We start from the raw sequence: 20,105 nt of genomic DNA, 5'->3' as shown, positions 1-20,105 counted from the left end.
AAGAAAGAAGATAAATCCCGACCATTGTCCGATCACCAAATTACTGCACAACACTTTGTTGGCACATGATGCGCGCGTACTGTACACCTGCAATGCGTAAGACTGTACTATTATTTACTTACAGTCAAATTAGGTGTTTCAAAATAATTTGGTAGTTTGGTTTCGTATTGTTTGCAAATGTTGTAGATTACCTTTAAACACACTGCCGTGAAAGACCGTTTGTGTTGTTTTTATGTTCAATATTCAAAAGGTTAGAACTACAGTTTGGCCTTTGGAAACGCAAAACGTATACGAAGTAGAGTGTAACAAGGTTTGGCTGACTGCAATCGTGTCTCCTAGACAACCATTTTCAGGATTTTTAAAACCATGAAGCGTCTGCAATTCGCAAAACGCTCCCAAAGATAATGTTTACTTAAGAAAGATATCTGGCCGTGACCAGAATCCTAAAACCACCGATAATTATAACTAGCAATTTTCTGCTTCAAACACTATTGTTGGCGTTAAGCAAATCGCACGCCTTTAAAAGGTTTCAGATGTGATTCGTAGTGTTTAAACGTACCGCAAAAAAACTCACTTTTCAATCTTGCTCTTCTTGACAGTTTTCTCCGTTTGTCGTCTGAAGTTGAATATGAGCTTTGGTCGTTGTGAGAATATAGAGGCCGTTCCTGCTTTAAAAACTCGCCATCGATTTCCCAAGCAGTGACTAAAAAACTCGGCCCCTGTTTGTGATTGGCCCCTGCCCGCTGCCAGTCAGACATCACCAACTCCCTCATTGGTCAGCAGGATGTATATATGCTAATTGTTACTGATTAAAATTTTCAGTGAGACTATATTTAATTTGAACTTCAAATTACCTATGCTCTGTGCATGGTCGTATTTATATTTGCACAAATCTCGTAAAGCTCCGTTGGCATACGTACGTACACAGTGTACATGTACGTTGATATCGCACGCGATGCAATTAGTATCCTATAACATATTTCTAAATAGGTCAGGGGTTGTGAAAAAGACTGTACAGTCTATCTGGAACCACTTCCCTGATAGAAAATATATATACATAAAAGCTTAAAATAACTATATTAAACTGTAAATGAGAAAGAACACTATTTAAAATGTAAAATTTAAAAGAAAAATTAAACATTTAAACAATTTTGAAATTCGAAAATAAACTGAAGTAGGAGTACAATAAGGAACTGAAAAGCCTAATATACGAGTGTAAAAATATTTAACTAAAGAAATAAAATGAAATGAAATAAAAATAAAATTGTAAAATTAACACGATAAAACTCACTGCCCAACAAAAACAAGGGAGATTAGATAAAAGTATGATCGAAAAAATTACACGCAAAAATGAAGCATTAAAATGTGTAAATATACAACTGATTATTAAATAAGTGACATTAAACAACGAAATGTCGCAATCAATATGCAGAGTAGTAGATATGTTGTTAATATTATTACAATTATAATCTCGACATATCTTTGCTACTTGCTACTATTGTCCTTATGATTTGTTGATTGGGAGGACTCAATTTTTTTCTGCGATCATCGTCAGTTAAAAACATGAATAAACCAAGAAATTGATAAAACCATCATTAACCTTTGTTAATGGCCGACCAGCCGACCAGCCTTGGAAAAATACAGTTTTTCATGAAAATGTCATGAAAATGTCATGAAAATGTCAGCACACCAGGAGCCATGATTTTACAGGATGCTTTAGACTGTCAATCTCTAACAATTCAGTAAGGTATTTCGTGATAATTTGGTCATTTTGTTTTTTGATGTTTGCCAATGTTGTATCTTCCCTTTAAGTCAGATTATAGCAAAGGCTCTAAGGCTTGGAAAAGTCCATTTTGCTGATCAGAATTAAAAGAAAAAGACACTAAAATAAGTGTCTGTGTTCAGACATGAGGGAAAGCGGACCCTCCTCGTTATCTGGTGCAGTGACCAAAGGGTTCATGGGAATGATCCCTCCTTTGAGAGGGATCGGACCGACCAGTCAGTGAGAACTGACGATATCACTCGCAGTTAGTCGTATTCAGAGGAAATGAATCAATTTTAATCATTTTCTTTTCCAAACAAATCTTAATTTATACTTTATATCCGCTCATTTCCAATGCAAAATAAATTACAGTATAGTAGAAATGCACAACTGTTGACACAGTTGGAGGCCCATGCATGTTCATTTTAAAGTCTCGCCTCTTAACACCTGCTGACTTTGGCAGAAATAATGCCAGGCGAATACACCGGCGCGTTCGATTAGCCTCATTTCGCGGCTTCTAAGAGTGTAAACCTCGTGTATTAACCAGGAATCTACTTGAACGTACCCATTGCTCACTTAACCAGGGAAGCCTTCCAATTTTCAATGATCTTTTTCAATGCTGCCATCTAATTTGATGGCATGTGTCTTTGTTATACTCTCTTATTAAGATGCAGTTGCAGAAGTCGGTGTCGAATAACGGGATAAGGATCTACTTGGGGGAAGAAGCCGCGGAATACGTTCTGTCAACAAATATCTCAAGTTGGACTTTGAACATTATTGTTTGCTCAGTAAAGGAAATATATATATTGGCACGTATGGCTACTCAAAAATAGAATTTTCTTTTTTTTACATTGCCGACCCTATCTGTCATTATTATATACTGCAGCCAGCAAACAGTACAACGCCAGATATCATAGGGCCTGGACAAGAAAAGCGCTAGCAAAGAACACTCGTTAATAAAAATTTAAAAAAACCACTCTGACCACGGTCCCATGGTTCAACAAATTTATTGAAATCGCGTACTGATGTGATTGCATTTCAAACAAGCGCTTTTCTTCAAAATGGTACAATGGATATACATGACACTTTCACCAAATATGTCCAAAATACCAGCCTACAATATATCTCATTTGCACTTGTTTTGATAATAAGTGCTGCATATTTCTAATTGAGTGGTCGGGCACAACCCGACCACTGATTGGAGTTGTTGCGCTTAATCTTCTTTGAGTGGTCGGGCACAACCCGACCACTGTCTAGAATTGTTCCGATTCATCTTTCTGTCTTTCTTTCTTTCTTTCTTTCTTTCTTTTTTTTTCGGACAATACTTCTCCGCGGGTTTACTCCTAAACTTGTAACTTCGAACACATATCGACCCGATCCCGAGTAGTGCATATTGTGCTGACGTCATGATGACGTCATCAGGTATCAAATTACAAGCAATTTAGTGTTTCTATTTTTTAATCATTACAAATCGATATAAAATCAACTGGAGAGACCGGAACTTGTTTTTAACGGCAGTCAATAGAATATTACTGGGTCTTCAATTTACTTCGTGGGTGTCAAATCATACGACCCTTACTTCCGGTCGAAACCGGTCGAACCCGGAAGTGCCTTGTAATTTAAAAATGGTATAAGATATGAACGTGCTTTCAACGATGTTAGTCTTCGGCAAGAAAGTACTTTTCGAAACTGTAACCGATGACGTCATGAAATATTAGAGCGCCCTCTAGCGGCAGGTTGAAAAATGTCCAAAATGAATTTTGAATAAATGTCTGTGGCGAAGTTTGCTGTAATCTTTTGAAAATATATGATGACCTTAATGCAAACAACACACGTGTGAAGTTTGAAGCCGATTACGTCATCAAACCGGAAGTTACAACGAAAAGACTTTTTATTCTTCAAAAATCGCAAAAAAATCAATCGTGAGAGATTTAATCTTAAATTGTCCATTAAATGATAGATTAAACATTGGCGTCAATTGTGCCAGGCGCGTGGCTTGTCAAAATTGTTCACACACGTGACCCGCCGCCGACAAAAATACCCTAACGGTAGTCCGTCGCTCAAAAAATCAATGAAAGCGTAGAGCTGGGTGTGCGTGAGTACACTGCATGTACAGGACATGGTACATGTACATGCATTCAGTGCAGATCTATTATTTCATCATCGTCATGCTTGTTGGAACGGGGCCAAACACGTGGCGCGTAGTCTTGTGCTCAAGACACTTGGTCTTCTATAACAAATCCCATAGACTTTGTGCACGATTTTTCTCGTCAGCATTTTAGTCATAAAGCACACTCATTATGACATTGAAACTTCGTTGGCGAAGATGGACGCAATGATGACGTCATCATGTGATTTATTATGAAATTTTGAATATTTATTTCAGCCCATTGACTTTGTACACAGTTTTTCCACTTTGTGCCCTTCTTTTTCAAGGGACCTTTTTGGCCACTTTTCAATGGGGCATCTTCATCAAAGTAACACCAAGCAAAGACGGAATGCTAAGATTGTGCCAGAACAATGACCCGGGCATGATGACGTCATCAGGTGTCACGTGACAAGCAATTAAACTTTGATATTTTTTTATCTTTAAAAATCTATATAAAAGCAATAATGAGATCTGTCGTCTTGCTGTTTGCGGCATGTGATAGAGTAATTTAAGGTCTTTATTTTTTAACGTGTACGTAAAATCACATGACCTTTGCTTCCGGTCGAAACCGGAAGTGGCTTATTATTGGCTTATTATTTAAAATTGGAAATAGATATGAACTTGCTTTCAACGGTGTTAGTCTCTGGCCAGACAATATTTTTCAAAACTTGTACCGGTGACGTCATGAAATTCTCGACCGCCCTCTAGCGGCAAGTTTAAGAATGTCCAAAATGCATTTTGAATAGATGTCTGTAGCGAAGTGTTTTGTAATCGCCTGAAAACTGGTATATATAATGACCTTCATGCAAACAACACATGTGTGAAGTTTGAAGTTGATGACGTCATCAGACCGGAAGTTACAACGAAAAGACCTTCTATTCTTCAAAAATAAATCAATCCTGAGAGATATAATCGTGAATTGTCCATTGAATGATAGCTTAAACATTGGCGTCAATTGTGCCAGGTTCGTGGCTTGTCTAATTGTTCACACACGTGACCCGCCGCCGACAAAAATACCCTTAAGTAGTCCGTCGCTCAAAAATTCAATGAAAGCATAGTGCGTCGCCGTTCGGCCACGGCATAGGGCGCGCACGCCCGCTGAACGTAGCCTGGCTTTTCGTTTGCTTTTCGCGGGCGTACATGTACATGTACATGTCCAGTTATTAGTACGTAGACTCTGAGAAAGTCTGAGGAGAAGTACTGTCGTCACGCGTGTACGACAAAAAATAGATCGCTGCACGCGTCTTCGTCTTGACAAAAAAGCAAGACAGAAAAGCGCGCATGCGCAGTTAATGTGTCATAACCGGGGTTAAGCTTGTTCACTGCATGCACACTGTGATTCGGAAAGTAGAATCAGTGCACTTGCTACGCTGTTCGTTTTGTTAGTCTTTACATAAAAAATATTTACCATAACTTAACAGGACAGTGTTTCATAAAATAGTTGTCGACCCGACCACTCTCCGTTTGTAACAACAAACGCCAAGCTCTAGTAAATCTTCTTTCTTTCCTTTTTTTTCTGGACAATACTTCTCCGCGGGTTATCTCCTAAACGGTTTACGGTATGAACTTGTAACTTTCAACATATATCGACCCTCGTCCCAAGTGGTGCATATTACTCTGACGTCATGATAACGTCATTGGGTGTCAAATTACAAGCGATTTGGCAAATTCTCATAAAAGTAACTTCCGGTCTGATGACGTCATGAATTTGAAACCTTGCCAAGTTATCTGTGGTTAATCAAAGAATATCAAGGGTCGATTTGGTAAAATTTGAACCCATGGTTTTAAAAGTAAAGAAAAGAAACAATATTTCATGTGCCGCTAGGGGGCGCCCTTTCGGATGATGACGTCATCACACTGTTTTTTTGTGTCTGGCATTCCTCACTAAACACTTTCATAATATATGTGTCAAATTACAAGCGATTTGAGAGGAAAAAGTGGCCAAATACTTTCACCTATAACTCTTAAACAAAGTGATCAATTACGTTTCAAAATTAAAACAAAGCAAAATTTCTTCCGAACGGTTTACGGGATGATCATAAAACCTAGTGTGAATTTGTACCATGTTGCGAAGATGTTATAAATTTGGTTACGTCATCATGACGTAATGTAAGGGTAAAGTGATGGAAGGGCAAATTTTTACAAAATAGTTTGAGCTATATCTTTTGAACTCAATAGAGTATCGTGTTCGTTTTTTTCTTGAGGTTGTAGACTATGCCTTGAGTAACATTTCTTGTTCCCGGACACGAAACCGCTTGACCTTTACTTCCGGTGTTACCGGAAGTGCAATAAAAACTGAAGATAACTAGGAAGCGGAAGCATTTTACTACATTTTACTACGTTTTAATATATTTGTTGGAACAAATAAGAAAGCGACTGCTTACAATAATAGTACTGCTACCACATAATTTCATCATATTTGTTCACCAGGGACTGCAAAATCACAGCTCTTATAAGAATACACCCAGGGGAGGATCCAGGAATTTGTACAAAATCACACAAAGCATTCAATACTAATATTCTAGTCTTTTTTCTGATTTCTTTCGGCGTAACTCGCATATCAACACTGATTCTTTAATTCGTACCTTTATGCAGAATTTAATATTTCGACAGTGTAGCCACAAACTTTTTTTTTCGTTATCTCAGTGCAGAATTTTAGGAAGCCCATGCATGCAAAAGACATAAGCCATTTTATTTTTGATATTGAGATAATCAAATGTTGCATATATTAAGCTCCAAACACGTCATAGAGGCTCCCTCAAGTCTACCGATTCCGATTCTGACCATGAATTCAATTGTTATATTCTCGTCCATTTTCTGATATTTTTCGCCATAACCGATTGAAATCGCGCCTCGCCAGTTTTCCTCTCATATCTGAATGCTGAAAATTAATATTTCTACAGCGTGTAGCCACAAACTTTTCTGTCGTAAACTCGGTGCAGAATTTTATTATGACCATGCAAAAGAAAAAAATTAACATAAAAGCCATTTTAGGATAAAATCAGCATATGTTGCATAAACTCCAACGACGTTAGAGGCTCCGTCAAGTCTACCGTTGTCATAAATTCAGTGCAGAATTTTATTATACCCATGCAAAAGACAAAAACAACAAAAAAAACAATATAAAAGCCATTTTATCTTAAAATTAGCATAATTCTACCAATGTCGTAACCTTAGTGCATAATTTTATTATGCCCATGCAGAAGACAAAAACAAAACAAAACAAAAAAGCCATTTTATTTTAAGATTAGCATAATTCTGTTGCATAAACTACAACGACGTTAGAGGCTTTGTTAACTCCACCAATAGTCCCAACTGGTTGTATGCTTGAGTAGCCATCCATGCAGCACCAGATGTGCGCTTCCTGATAGGCCTACAAGTCTTGTCGAGGTAGCAACAAGTTCAACTGCAGGTTGTGTGATTTTCTTTGTGAAAAACACTGGGTAATGGGTGCAGGGTAAAGGGAGGGGTAATGTGCAGTTCAATTATGATTAGGCCTAAGTCACTGTAAACACAAGAAAATATGCCAGCCCGACCACTCTGCGTTTGTAACTCAACAAACGCAAACCTCTAGTATTTTCTTTAATTTGGGTCCAGATCATTCTGACTCGCCCCATAGTAATGCGTTATTCGGCAAACTTGGAAACATGAGCCAGATAAATCCAGTTGGTTTGTTTGGCAGTACTACGATTAATTGGAAATTAATTAAAACTTTAATACATCACAACTCATTACTGGTATTTGGTGGGGGTTTTTGTGCATCGATATATACCTGCATAATGAATCCAGCTCAAAATTGATCCGCTATTTAATGCGTTACAATGTATTAAAACTGTCATATCAAAAACAAACATCTACTAGAGATTCGCGATTCGCGTTTGTTGTTACAAACGCAGAGTGGTCGGGTAGACAACTATTTTATGAAACACTGTCCAGTTAAGTTATGAATATTTTTTATTTAAGAACAAAGTATCAGGAAATTAAATCCTTTCCAGGACAATCAATTAAGTTTCAGTAAACATTCCATGTACACATACAAGTTATTTCTGGCTTGATAACGTCATTAGTCAAAACTACGGGAAGTGAATACTGATTTAGTTCGGAGTGGATGTTCATTGGGAAGTTAAATAACGTATGAAAATATTGAAAATATAAGTGTATGTATTCTTCTGGTTTGAAGACGTCACGGTGTTCGGAAGCAAAAGGTGAACATTGTAATGGTATCGTTATTTGGGTTAAGATATACGACATGGATCAAATGATAGAATTAAATTTAGAATACGATCGTTGGCAAATTCTCATAAAAGTAACTTCCAGTCTGATGACGTCATGAATTTGAAACCTTGCCAAGTTATCTGTGGTTAATCAAAGAATATCAAGGGTCGATTTGGTAAAATTTGAACCCATGGTTTTAAAAGTAAAGGAAAGAAACAATATTTCATGTGCCGCTAGGGGGCGCCCTTTTGGATGATGACGTAATCACACTGTTTTTTTGTGTCTGGCATTCCTCACTAAACACTTTCATAATATATGTGTCTGTTGTAAAATGCTTGAACTGCTTTTGAGTTGGTACAAGTTCACACAAGGTTTTGTGCTCAGACCGTGAACCGTTTGGAAGAAATGTTGCTTTGTTTTGATGTCAGGCTAACGTCTTCAATTTGAATTCACCTAACTTTGACCTTCCGGTAGACCCGGAAGTAAAGGTCAAGCGAGTTCACGTACCCGACAAAAAATGTTTAGCGATTAATGGTCTATCTGATTACAGAATACAAACATCATTGATTGTTTAGTTCAAGAGTTTTAGGTGAAAGTAATTGGTCACTTTTTCAGATAAAATCACTTGTAATTTGACACCTGTTGACGTAATCATGACGTCAGAGTAATATGCACCACTTCGGATGAGGGTCGATATATATTGAAAGTTCATACCATATACCGTTTAAGAGAAAATCCGCGGAGAAGTATTGTCCGGGGGGGATTAATCGCAACAAATCCAAAGAGTGGTCAATAATATGTTCACTAAGTTTTAACAGTGTGGGAATGGATCTTTACTTACAATATGTGTGATTTCCTTTTAATAATAATAATCAGGGCACTTATATAGCGTTCTTACACAAACTGGTATCACAACGCTTTACACAAGAAAACAATTAAAGTGTATAATACAAAATGATGAAAGGAAATAATAACAACCTATGGGGCAATTAAGTCTGGAAGAGATGTGTTTTCAGCAATGTTTTGAAATCAGTGAGGGAAGTGGCATGACGGATTTCATAAGGAAGATTATTCCAGAGGTTTGGAGCAGCTGCATAAAAAACTTTTTCTGAGATTGAAGAACGAGTTTTGGGCTTAATGAGGATTCTGGTATCGGAACTGGAACGCAGGGTACGATTCGGCTGGTACGGGGTGATGAGTTCAGTGAGATAAGACAGAGCACTGTCACTCAAACAATTATAAGTGATTGTTAATAACTTGAAAATGATTCGTTCATTGATAGGAAGCCAGTGAAGTCGTTGAAGAAGAGGCGAAACATGGTCTGACTTTTTTGCCATAAAAATGAGTTTGGCTGCTCTGTTTTGGAGTCGTTGTATGCGTTTGATGTCTTTGCTGGGTAATCCTTGAAGAAGAGAGTTGCTATAGTCAAATCGAGATGTGACAAGAGCTCGCACAACATGGTGGCATGTGGTTTCATCAATTAGGCTACGAATGCGAGACAAGCTCCTAAGATGAAAATTGACCGTTTTACAAAGTGTGGAAATATGTTGAGACATACTCATGGCAGAATCGAACACAACACCCAAATTCCTTATAGTAGGGGATGGTTTGATTATGGTATCTTCAAGCGTGAGAGAGACTGCGGGTAACAGTTGACTTATTCTTGGTTGTGCAGCGACAAACAATTCCGTTTTTGCATGGTTGAGGAGAAGCATGTTTTGGCACATCCACTTGTTGATGTCCGAGATACAGGTTGTTAAAACGGTGAGAGATTGCTCTATATCACCAAGCTTTCGGGGATCAGTGCAAACATACAGTTGAATGTCGTCAGCATAAAAATGAAAACTGACACTCGGGTGTTGTCCGATTATGTCTGACAATGGGTAAATATACAAGGAAAATAGCTGCGGTCCAACACAGGAACCTTGAGGTAAACCATAGGTAAGCAATCTGGAACCAGAGTAACCATTAGCTATCTTAACCATACACGTTCTGTTTGTAACGTAAGTCTTAAACCAGTTAATGACATTCTTACTAAATCCAAAGACATCTGACAATCTGCCCAACAAAATACTGTGATCGATAGTGTCAAACGCAGCTGACAGGTCTAGCAACACCACCAGGACAGCCTGTTGATTGTCAATAGCATGCATAAGATCACTTTTGACCCTCAACAAAGCTGTCTCGGTGCTATGGCCAGACCTGTATGCTGATTGAAATTTACAATACAAGTTATTATTCTCAATATGTTCAGTGACACGTTTTAAAACAGCTTTCTCAATTACTTTAGAAAGAACAGCAATATTAGATACTGGTCTGTAGTTTTTCAAAACGTCCTTGTCCAAGGAAGTACTTTTCAGTAGTGGTGAGACTACCGCATGTTTGAGAGTTTCTGGGAAGATTCCTGTAGACAGTGATGTGTTGACAATGGATTGGATGGCTGGAGCAATCGTGCACAGATTTTGCTTAAGAAGCCATGTGGGAAGTGGATCTATCATACAAGATTTATTGTTTGAGTTCATGATGATTTTACGCAATTCGTTGTGGTCAGCCACGACGTATCATGATACGATTCGATAACTCCTCCTTTAAAATTAATTATAATTTTCTGCCTTCCTTAATTTGACAGAAAGTAGTGTTTTAATCGTATAGAAATACTGTCTTGTAAACACACGAGACTGTTATGTCTTCAAAAGGGTGGTCTAACAATAACTCTACTGGAAAAAATAGTATTAAATGTACATTATAGGTTCATTGTTTGTTTGTTTTTTGTGCATTTTTTTCATATGAATCTACAAATTTTCTCAACTCAGCGGATAGTATACATTTTTAGAAAACAGTGAAAACGTGCCGTGTCAAGGCCAGAACCAGAGAGCTTACTGCCGGGGGTGAGGCTGTACAAGCATTACATTCACTGTGTGGACTTCCGAACAAAAGAGGTCCACATAAACCAGGTAACAGCGACTTTGTGTGGACTTGCCCACGTCCACACAGTGTTTCCCCATCTCTGGAAAACAGGTTTAGAGGCATTTTTTCTGTAGCAAAATAAAGAGCAACACTAAAGGGAATCGTAGGGGGAAAATGGGTTGAAAGAGTTTTCCAAGTGTGAGTAAACTGAGTTTTTTCACAGGTTTTTGCTTAACTACACGAAAACAAAGGAATGTCCACACTATAGGTATGAAAAAAAAAAATTCACAATTGAAATATGGCCTTATTTGAGAAAAGTTCGGTCACTGCCGGGATTGGGGGGTTTAGCGGCCCCTCCGCAACCCTGGATCCGCCACTGCATGTGCACCATTTGTGGGGGGGGGGGGGGTCTCGTAACTGGATTCCGTTGTTGATGCATGTAAATTGGGTACACTTTTTAAAGCTGCCTTCTATATTGATTGTTTCCTTTTTGAACGATACCATTTTTGGCAGAATATGGCACTATACCCATCTTTACCTTTAGCAAGGTTTTTCTAATTAAATTGGTAAGTCCGTTTTCAGGTAATTACCAAGTTCCTTTACGTGCCTTTAAGATTAATGTAATGTTCACATTTTTAGTGACAGGTACTTTAAGGTAACCGGAAGACAAAGATTTTCTCAAAATTGAGGGCAGCACATGACATCCTTCCCCATGTCACTCGGCATTGTCTGCTGCATCTAAGGACGCACGAAGAATGGTTTGAAAGTCCCGGACTCTGGCAATGGAGGAACCTGAGTGGGGAAAAAAAGATTAAAGAATCCACTTCAGTGAATCGGCTTTTTTATTACCACCCGGAAAAAAGTTGATGTTAATCACAGTGGAAGAGCCCCTATACCTTGCATTAGAATATCCGGTGAAACTATTGACTCTTGTTTGTCAATCGAAACAAATATTCTACCTGTTTAGTGAACTGGTCCTGGCATGCCATGCGGATTCTCTCTGCCGTGGCTGGGCTGTCTAGACGGAATGCTCGAGGGATGCCGGCATCCTCCCTGGCTGATTGGACGGCATCCTTGATTGCGAAGAAGATGGAAGCTGCGAGGAACAAGGGAGGTTCTCCCACAGCCTGCGAGAAAAAAAAGCAGATGCCCCTCCATTTCAATGAAGTTTCTTTCACGGTTCCATAATATTTAATTGAAATAGATTGGTACCCATTGTGGACCCTTTCTGTCTGTCAATCAAACAATGCAAACTGACCAATTGGACCACGACTTTTGGTCAGGTGACCAAGTTCAGTCAAACTCGCTCACGTGCACTTTAAGAGAAGTACGGAAACCCGAGGTGGGTTGAGTTTATGACCGAATCCGGCGGAATGGTCAATCGGAACATGCACAGGGTCTTGGTTCTTGGTTCATTCTTTTTCAATTTTTACGAGGTCTCGTTGAATCTCTGAAATTGCTTGGTGAGAAAAATCACAAACTCTGAAACATGCCTTACACTGTTAATGTTACGGGCACTTTGGATAGCATCGTCTTTCCTTTTTTTCATTGGCAGTGTTGGTATAAAATGAATTGCTATTGACCAATACGGGCACGCTGTGACTTCTAACATAGATGCCCCTTCAATGGTCACCGGATCCCACCATAGATTGACATGCATGTGCATGATGTACTGATAGACCTAGTTTTCAAAATGGCCAGCAGCGCGCATCCAGAAATAGGTTCTATGAGTAGGCTTCTTCAGTTTGTTTCTTTATTCAATCGGGGGGGGGGGCCGAAGCCAAGATATGGTTTGGGAGAGTTATAGGCCTACAATGTCAATAGTTTTGTTAACTCTTTGTATTCTGTTTTGGATTTAGTTGAGGACAGCTGCATTGACTGAGTTGTGCTGACTCGGAATTAATACAACATTTTTGAGAGTGGAAAACTGTGCCGAGTTTCCCTTGTCGGCGTTTGGCTATAGTCCTAAGTTGATTCATGCTACATTTAAGTATTAAGCTTGCCTTTGATGAGCAGATGGCGAATGGGTTAGGAGCCCTGGTCAACAGACTGACATTGAACTCGGCCGGTATGTCGCCAAAGCTGGGGATCTTATAGAATCCAGGACCAGTGGTCAGCAGCTGACCAGACGGGCTGACCCGATAGTCCTCCAGGACAAACAGGCCATAGCCCTGGACGAAACCTCCTTCGATCTAAAGAAGCAATTCGGAGAACAATTTCTAGTTCAATACCAATCAGGAAAAAGATACTTCGTCGTCATTGTTACCATCATTTCAAATGTCGTTGGGATTAATTGACGTCATTTTATATTTCAAGTGGCAACCACTATCATCCTTGTCTTCATATTTTGATTGTCTCTAATGTCTCAACTGTCATTTGTGTCACCTCAATGTGATTGTCTTTCATAGTCAGTATCTTCGCAACCCTGAAGGCAATCTCACTTTGACTTTAAAGAATTACCTGTCCCACATCGATTGCCGGGTTGAGACTGTCACCCACATCCATGACGATGTCGGTCCGTAGCACCTGGTGATCCCCAGTCAAGCAGTCAATCTCCACTTCAGAGACCGCCACACCGTACACGAAGTAGGCGTAAGGTTCTCCTTCGCATGTCTCCCAGTTGAAGTGTACATCACGCGCCTTGCCCAATCCAGTAGATGACAGACTGATGCGGTCTTTGTACGCGGCGTCGACCCAGCTCTCCCAGGTACCTTTGGGATTGTCCTGGATGAAGGGTTCCAGTCGGTGCAATAGAGTTTCACAGGCCTCCTTGACGGCCATCCCGTTGAGATCGGAGCTGAAGCTTGCTGCCGTGTTGGAGGTGTTCGGCACGCTGCTCGTGCTGGTCTCGCTGACGTGAATCTTCTCCTGAGGAATCCTCAGCGTCCTGCTGGCTACTTGGATCATCTTGGTGTGCAACCCTTGACCCATCTCGGTACCTCCATGGGAAACCAGGACTGAACCATCGTTGTAGATGTGCACCAACGCGCCGGCCTATTGGATGATACAGAAGTGGTCTGGTATTGAAAAGAGTCACATAAGTGCAGTGACGTGCAAAACTATGCAAACCGATAGCACTGTTTTATATGGGCCTTATTCACGAGTCGGCCATATTGGATTGAGAGTGATGTAAAATTTTGATTTTTGGAATTGTGTAGAGAAATGAAAGCAAGTTAATTACTAATTAATTCCAGTCTGCTTCAATGAATAATTTCAAATCTGTAATTAAACGTTCCCTTATGTTTAAAGCCAGATTTAAAAAACAAAATGACAGTAAAATAAGGCTGCATTATGCCTGCATAAATAGTCTGGCGCCATCCCATTCAACAGTTAACAATTAATGACATGCTTTCAGGGAACTCGACAAAAATGGCCAACTCGTGAATTAGGCCCATATGTGTACTTATGAATTCTTCAACAAATGTATATATTGGTCATGTAGTGAGACGTCTTTTACGAGGCACCGTACAATTGGCACACAGCCCAGAAAAATTTGTACAAACGCGCACTCAGTGCCGTGAACGCGCGAATATCAGCCCTTTTCTGCCTGCACACCAAAGTGTGAGTATCGTGTGCATAGATTTGTGCTTGAAAACCAACATTTTAGTTTCAAATGAGCGAAATTTGTATTTTCTTTACATTCTAATGTCACAATGCAAGTTCTCTGCTACCGCTGGGATAGGTGTTAGTTTATTTCATGTTGACGAAAGGGATTTGGGGTGAATTAGTCTTCGTTATCTCAAAGTTTTAATCACCGTGTGTCACATGTTGATTTATTGTAATACGACTGTTTCATGTCAGGTGCAATATGGAGGCCTAGTTCACTACACAGCCGTACACTGTCCAGGCGTTCGGGGAACTTCGGGGAACCTGATTAAAATATTAGAACCAAGAATATTAGGAACCTGGGAATCTTAGGAACCGGGGCAACTTTAGAAATACAAACTTTGTGATTATAATTTATCATTGGCAACGTTATTACAATTTATAGAGCTGGAAGTTATATGATTTTTGTAACACTTGTTTTGTGAGTTAGATTGAGATTCAGATCCAGAACTATCGTAATTGATTTTGTAAACAAGTAATCTGTAACAATTTCATGAGACCAAACATAATTTGACTCCTCCTGGTGTTTTGATTTTGTCTGTTTGTCTTGGGTTGTTCTTGGCGTCCTTAAATCTAATCATTTGAGCGGACCTCCTTAATGGCGTACCGCTACAGTAAGATGCGGACTAGGATATGAAATGTAAACTGAATTTGTATCCATACCTGATTACGGTAGTTCTGGTTGAAGGAAATACCAAACTTGGTGGGTGTGACAGCAAGACCACGCTTCCTCCATCGATTCTTACTGTGAACAAAGCATTAAGTTATCATGAAGGCAGTGGTACTACCATTTCGTCGCGGTACGTTCCATGCAAATTTCGTTTGGACAATGTATGCACACAGTGCCCCACTAAAGAATCATAATCGGCAACAATGGTAATCGGCAAAATTGAAAAAGCTGTAAAACACATTGAATCTTCATCAGCAGACTTTCTACTTGGTTTGTGGTCCTCCGAAATATTCCATCTAGGGAATTTAAACTGGAGGTGTGGTGTAGTGAGAGTGGTCAAGATTAGGTTTTGTCACTAAGAGCTTTCTTATAAAGGAGTCTGGGTTGGTAAGCGCCACCGTTGAGTCCGGGAGGTCATTCCAATTTTTAAGTGTTCTTAGGAAAAATGAGAGGCAATTGTGTCGGTCCTGGCCTGGTGGATTTGGAACTGTCTGTTGTGTCCTCTTCGTGATCTTCAAGTTTTGGGGTTGATGTATTTCGTGTAGTCAATGTCCATTAGTCCATTCAGGATTTTAAAAAAGCAAAAGATGCGGTGCTGTTTTCTTCTTTCTTCCAAAGGTGTCCAATCAAGATCTTTCTTGAACTTCATTTTTAAAATAAGTTGTGTGGTTAATTTCAATCGGCATATCATTGGTATAGGCCTACATGTCCAGTTTTGGTATTATGGAGGTTTTCTCGCGTGCTGTTCTTCCAGGCGTGCTATTGAAGTTCTTTTCCCGAACATTTTTATCCCAACTAGATTCGTAACTGGACATAATTATGATGTGTTTTAGTCTATAGCCGTCTTCTTCAACTGTTTGTCCTTGACTCATTTGCGTCTTTACCTGTTATACTGATCCACTTCGCGTCTCCGATTGTCGTAGTCACCTTTCGTGAGGCACTCATCCCAACATCGCTCTAGATTCCAATATTTCAACTCCTGGCCATAATGCGTCAGGTCCCCCTCCTGGTAAAAGTTGATGTCTCGCACCTACAAGTATACAGGGTGAGTAAAAAAAAAAGCGAAACCCAAACCTCAAAAATTACATTTCATATTTAAAAAAAAAACATACGTAGCACCAAAATTAATAATGACTGGATAGCCAAATTCATTAGCTACTTTCAGAAGAAAAAAAAATGAAATTGCTCAATCCGTTCAAAGAATATCACCATTTAAACACAATGACCCTAAAACCCGTCTCGTCCAAAAATGCGATTTCAAGAATCGTCGTCACAATTGTCTTCAAACATCACTACCGATAAACCCTCAGTTTAAAAGCTAAAAATATTCAACAAAGTCCTTTTGAAGGCCCGTCTTCAACAAAAGTGGATTTTATAAATCCTATTTTTTGCCTAACCAGTGTTGTTAATAAAGATATTGTGTACTACAGTTGTTGAAACAGTATTCTGTGTCATTTTCTTTGTTGTTCCAAATAAAACACAAAATAGTTTGGGTTTTTTGTTTGGACGAGACAGGTTTTAGGGTCAGTGCGTTTAAATGGTGATTCTTTGAACGGATTGAATATGATATTTAAATAGGGTATCTGATAGGAATAGAGTATGCAAATTACGTGAAATTTTAGTTACATTAGTGAATACGATATGTACTTTATGCCTGTGTTTTCTCGTGTGAAATGAAGCGAGCCACATATTCTTTGAACATTTTTTCTCTAATTCGGGCACTTTCTTTAGACTCACGTATATACACTCAGGTTGTCCACACGCCTGAGATTTTCTTTTGGATGTAAATGGCAGTTACGCTGCTACAGCTCCTTTTTATGTTCTGAACTTTCATTTTGGAGATATGCTTATCATTACATCACAAAATGTGTTGTCATTCTTTTGTCTATAAGTTGAGTCAGAGCCAAGTATCACGATACATTATTTTCGTATCGCGATACCGCATCGCGATGTATCGCTACATCCTATACTCTATGGTTTGATGCGCACATGTTTTATTTCTTATACCTTGATCTGCGTCAGTCCACATTTCAAGGCGATATCTGACATGATCGTCTCCGCCACCAGCATGGCCTGGGGGCTTCCGAACCCCCGGAATCCCGTGTTGGATGCCAGATTGGTACGGCAGAGGATTCCATTCACGCTGACATTGGGGCATTTATAGCAGTTGTCCATGTGGAACATTGTCCTTTCCAAAACCTGAAAGTAATCAATAATTTCAGACTTTATTTGTGTGCTGAATAAACATCGTTTAGGACAAAGATGTGACCGTCGTAGGCTAATTAAGTTTACAAAAAAAAAATCATGCCATCCAAAAACTGTAAAGGATGTTCACGAATCGATAAAAAAACGTATTTGGACGTATTTAAAGTATCCATTAAAATAAGACCAATGAATATTGAATGATAAACTAAATATTCACGAGAAATTAAATATCCAGCTTGGCCGGCTCATGCGTTGTCGATGTGTAACGTGCCACTAGTCTTCCGGACACGTCAATCACTATGGCCGGGTGCCTCCAACTTAGTTCTGCACGACGTGTGCATCCAAATTGTGCTAAAAAAAACCCATATGTTTCCTAAATATTAAGTTCACATTGCCGGAGCTTCCTGGATTTGTCTTGGGTAAAATCACAAGGTGAGGTGAAAATTGATGTGTTCGGCGGCAGGTAAGTGGTGGCCTAACTACTATGGAATTCTTCCCGCATATTCTTCCCGCATAAAGAATGTGTTGTATTTTATAACACGCCATCGTTAAAACAAAAATCTTTAACGACATGTGTACAACCGTCACAAAACTATGATCTAGTCTTACATTGACTGAAAAGTCGTAGGTACTCCCAGCGTTGGAGTACATATCGATCTCCAGCGCCCTCAGTTGGCCGTAGCTTGTTACTCCTACTTTGTAACGAGCTAGGTACGGGTGTCGTGTACCTGATGTCATCATGTCTTCATTTCGATCAAGCATAAGACGAATTGGGCGCTTGACTCTGAAAAGTAGACAGAGCGATCGATTCCATGAACATGGGAATTTTTTGAAATCTGTGCAATGGACAATGTCTTGTATTTAAAGGAAAAATACAACATTTGCAAACATCAAAAAATTAAACTACCAAATCATTTTGAAATACCTTGCTTGACTGTTAGTGAATGACAGGGTAAAGCATCCTGTAAAATCATGGCACCTGGTATAGGCCTACTGTCATTTTCAAGAAAAGTGGTATTTTTGTATCAATTTCCAACGCTGATCGGCCGACCAGCGTTAGAAAAAACTGGCTTTTTTTTCAAATACTGGCCCCAGTTGACCATCGCACTTGTTTGCAATCGATTACACACCTATGAACGGGTACAAGCCAGCTAGACTGGTTCCCTGACCTTACAATTCCCCAATGTATGTAAACTGCTCTGTTTCTTCTTAAATGGAGTCAGGGAACCAGACTACAGGAAAATGATTGTTTTTCTTGGTTTTTATAGCATTTTCGAACCCAAAACCTCAAAAAAGTCAGTGTAACTATATTTGCTATATATTTCCAACCCCCCAATTCCATCCATTTCTGAAAATTACAGCAAAAGCAAATGCCTAATTTGCATGAGCAACTCGTGAACACACTGTAACACATGTGGGCCCACCTGACATACCTAGTGTCGACATTCCTTTGTCTTGGTGTAGTTAAGTAAAACCGGAGCAAAAAAAACACCTTATTTTACTCCCACCCAACCCAATTATTTTTTGAACCCATCTTTTTAGTCATGATTTCTTTGAGAGTTCGCTTTATTTTGCGACTGATAACCCTAACCCAAAAATGCCTCTAAACCTGTTTTCTCGAAAGGGGGAAACCTTGTGTGGACCCGGCTTAGTCCACAGAAGGCTCACACATCCTGCATCGTGTGTACCTTACCAGCCAGTCTGAAGAAATCCTATTGTGCTGTGATTTCAAAAAAAGTCACTGAGGTGTACTCATGGGTGTATCAACAACAAGTGTGTATGGTTCTGCATACCGGGTAATATTCGTGTGTTGTTTGATGCCTGTACATATTTTTGTGCATGGTCACGGAGTGTTTGAAAACTTTCAGTAATACATATATATTTTAACAGTTACTATTTCTACTTACGTGCAAAAATGATAAATAAGGGCATTGGACCCATCGCCAAAGCATAATATTGAAATTTTGCTTTTTTGACCTAAAATGAGAACCGATGCGTCAAATGTCACGAAACTTGACGCTAGATGTCGCAACCACCTCCCAAACAACATATATTGAGAAAAAGGTCCTTGTTTGAAAAAATAATATTTTATGTGCAAAAGTGATAAATGAGGGCATTGGACCCATCGCCAAAGCATAATATTGAAATTTTGCTTTTTTGACCTAAAATGAGAAATAAACAACACAAAATATCCATATATTTTTAAGACATCGTGTTATTTTTGAACTACGAAAGCTATCCAAAAAATGGCCACAAAAAGTGATAAAAGCTTACCTTAAAGTATTTACGTTCGATAATTCTTCAAAAAATAATGGAAAAATCAGGTCGTGCACACCATGATACACCCCGCAAGTCAAGTACGGGAAACTTGCCAACACTGTCATGACAAATATACGACCAGTACGACCTCGAAATAAATTCACTAACACGGAGAATACATACAAAGATTGATCAAGTTCCGTGAATTAACTTGCAAACAATTCCGTGTTTTTTTGGCATTTTTACGAGTCCAACCGCACCTGCAATACACCGCGCGGCTGGCATTGCATAGACTGGTTACCGCATTTTTATCGTGCCTTCCTTGGCCCGGC

General features: G+C 39.3%; 1 protein-coding gene across 1 annotated transcript in view; it reads right to left on the bottom strand.

Moving 5' to 3' along the window:
* Positions 1 to 9,452: 9,452 nt before the first annotated feature.
* LOC119719495 (xanthine dehydrogenase/oxidase-like) overlaps positions 9,453 to 20,105 on the bottom strand; it is a 34,537-nt gene continuing 23,884 nt past the window's right edge. Inside the window, exons 22-29 of the mRNA XM_038188984.1 lie at positions 18,124 to 18,298; positions 17,317 to 17,508; positions 16,194 to 16,339; positions 15,303 to 15,384; positions 13,494 to 14,027; positions 13,037 to 13,225; positions 11,993 to 12,160; positions 9,453 to 11,825 (exon numbers count right to left, since the gene is read on the bottom strand). Coding sequence (XP_038044912.1) covers positions 11,772 to 11,825; positions 11,993 to 12,160; positions 13,037 to 13,225; positions 13,494 to 14,027; positions 15,303 to 15,384; positions 16,194 to 16,339; positions 17,317 to 17,508; positions 18,124 to 18,298 — 1,540 coding nt within the window. The 3' untranslated portion in view covers positions 9,453 to 11,771. The remainder of the gene's footprint in view (positions 11,826 to 11,992; positions 12,161 to 13,036; positions 13,226 to 13,493; positions 14,028 to 15,302; positions 15,385 to 16,193; positions 16,340 to 17,316; positions 17,509 to 18,123; positions 18,299 to 20,105) is intronic.

The sequence above is a fragment of the Patiria miniata genome, unplaced genomic scaffold (assembly GCF_015706575.1).
Source record: "Patiria miniata isolate m_02_andy unplaced genomic scaffold, ASM1570657v1 HiC_scaffold_13, whole genome shotgun sequence".
Lineage (NCBI taxonomy): Eukaryota > Metazoa > Echinodermata > Asteroidea > Valvatida > Asterinidae > Patiria > Patiria miniata.
The sequence above is the reverse complement of the archived record's forward strand: the minus strand, read 5'-3'. Positions and strand labels throughout refer to the sequence as shown.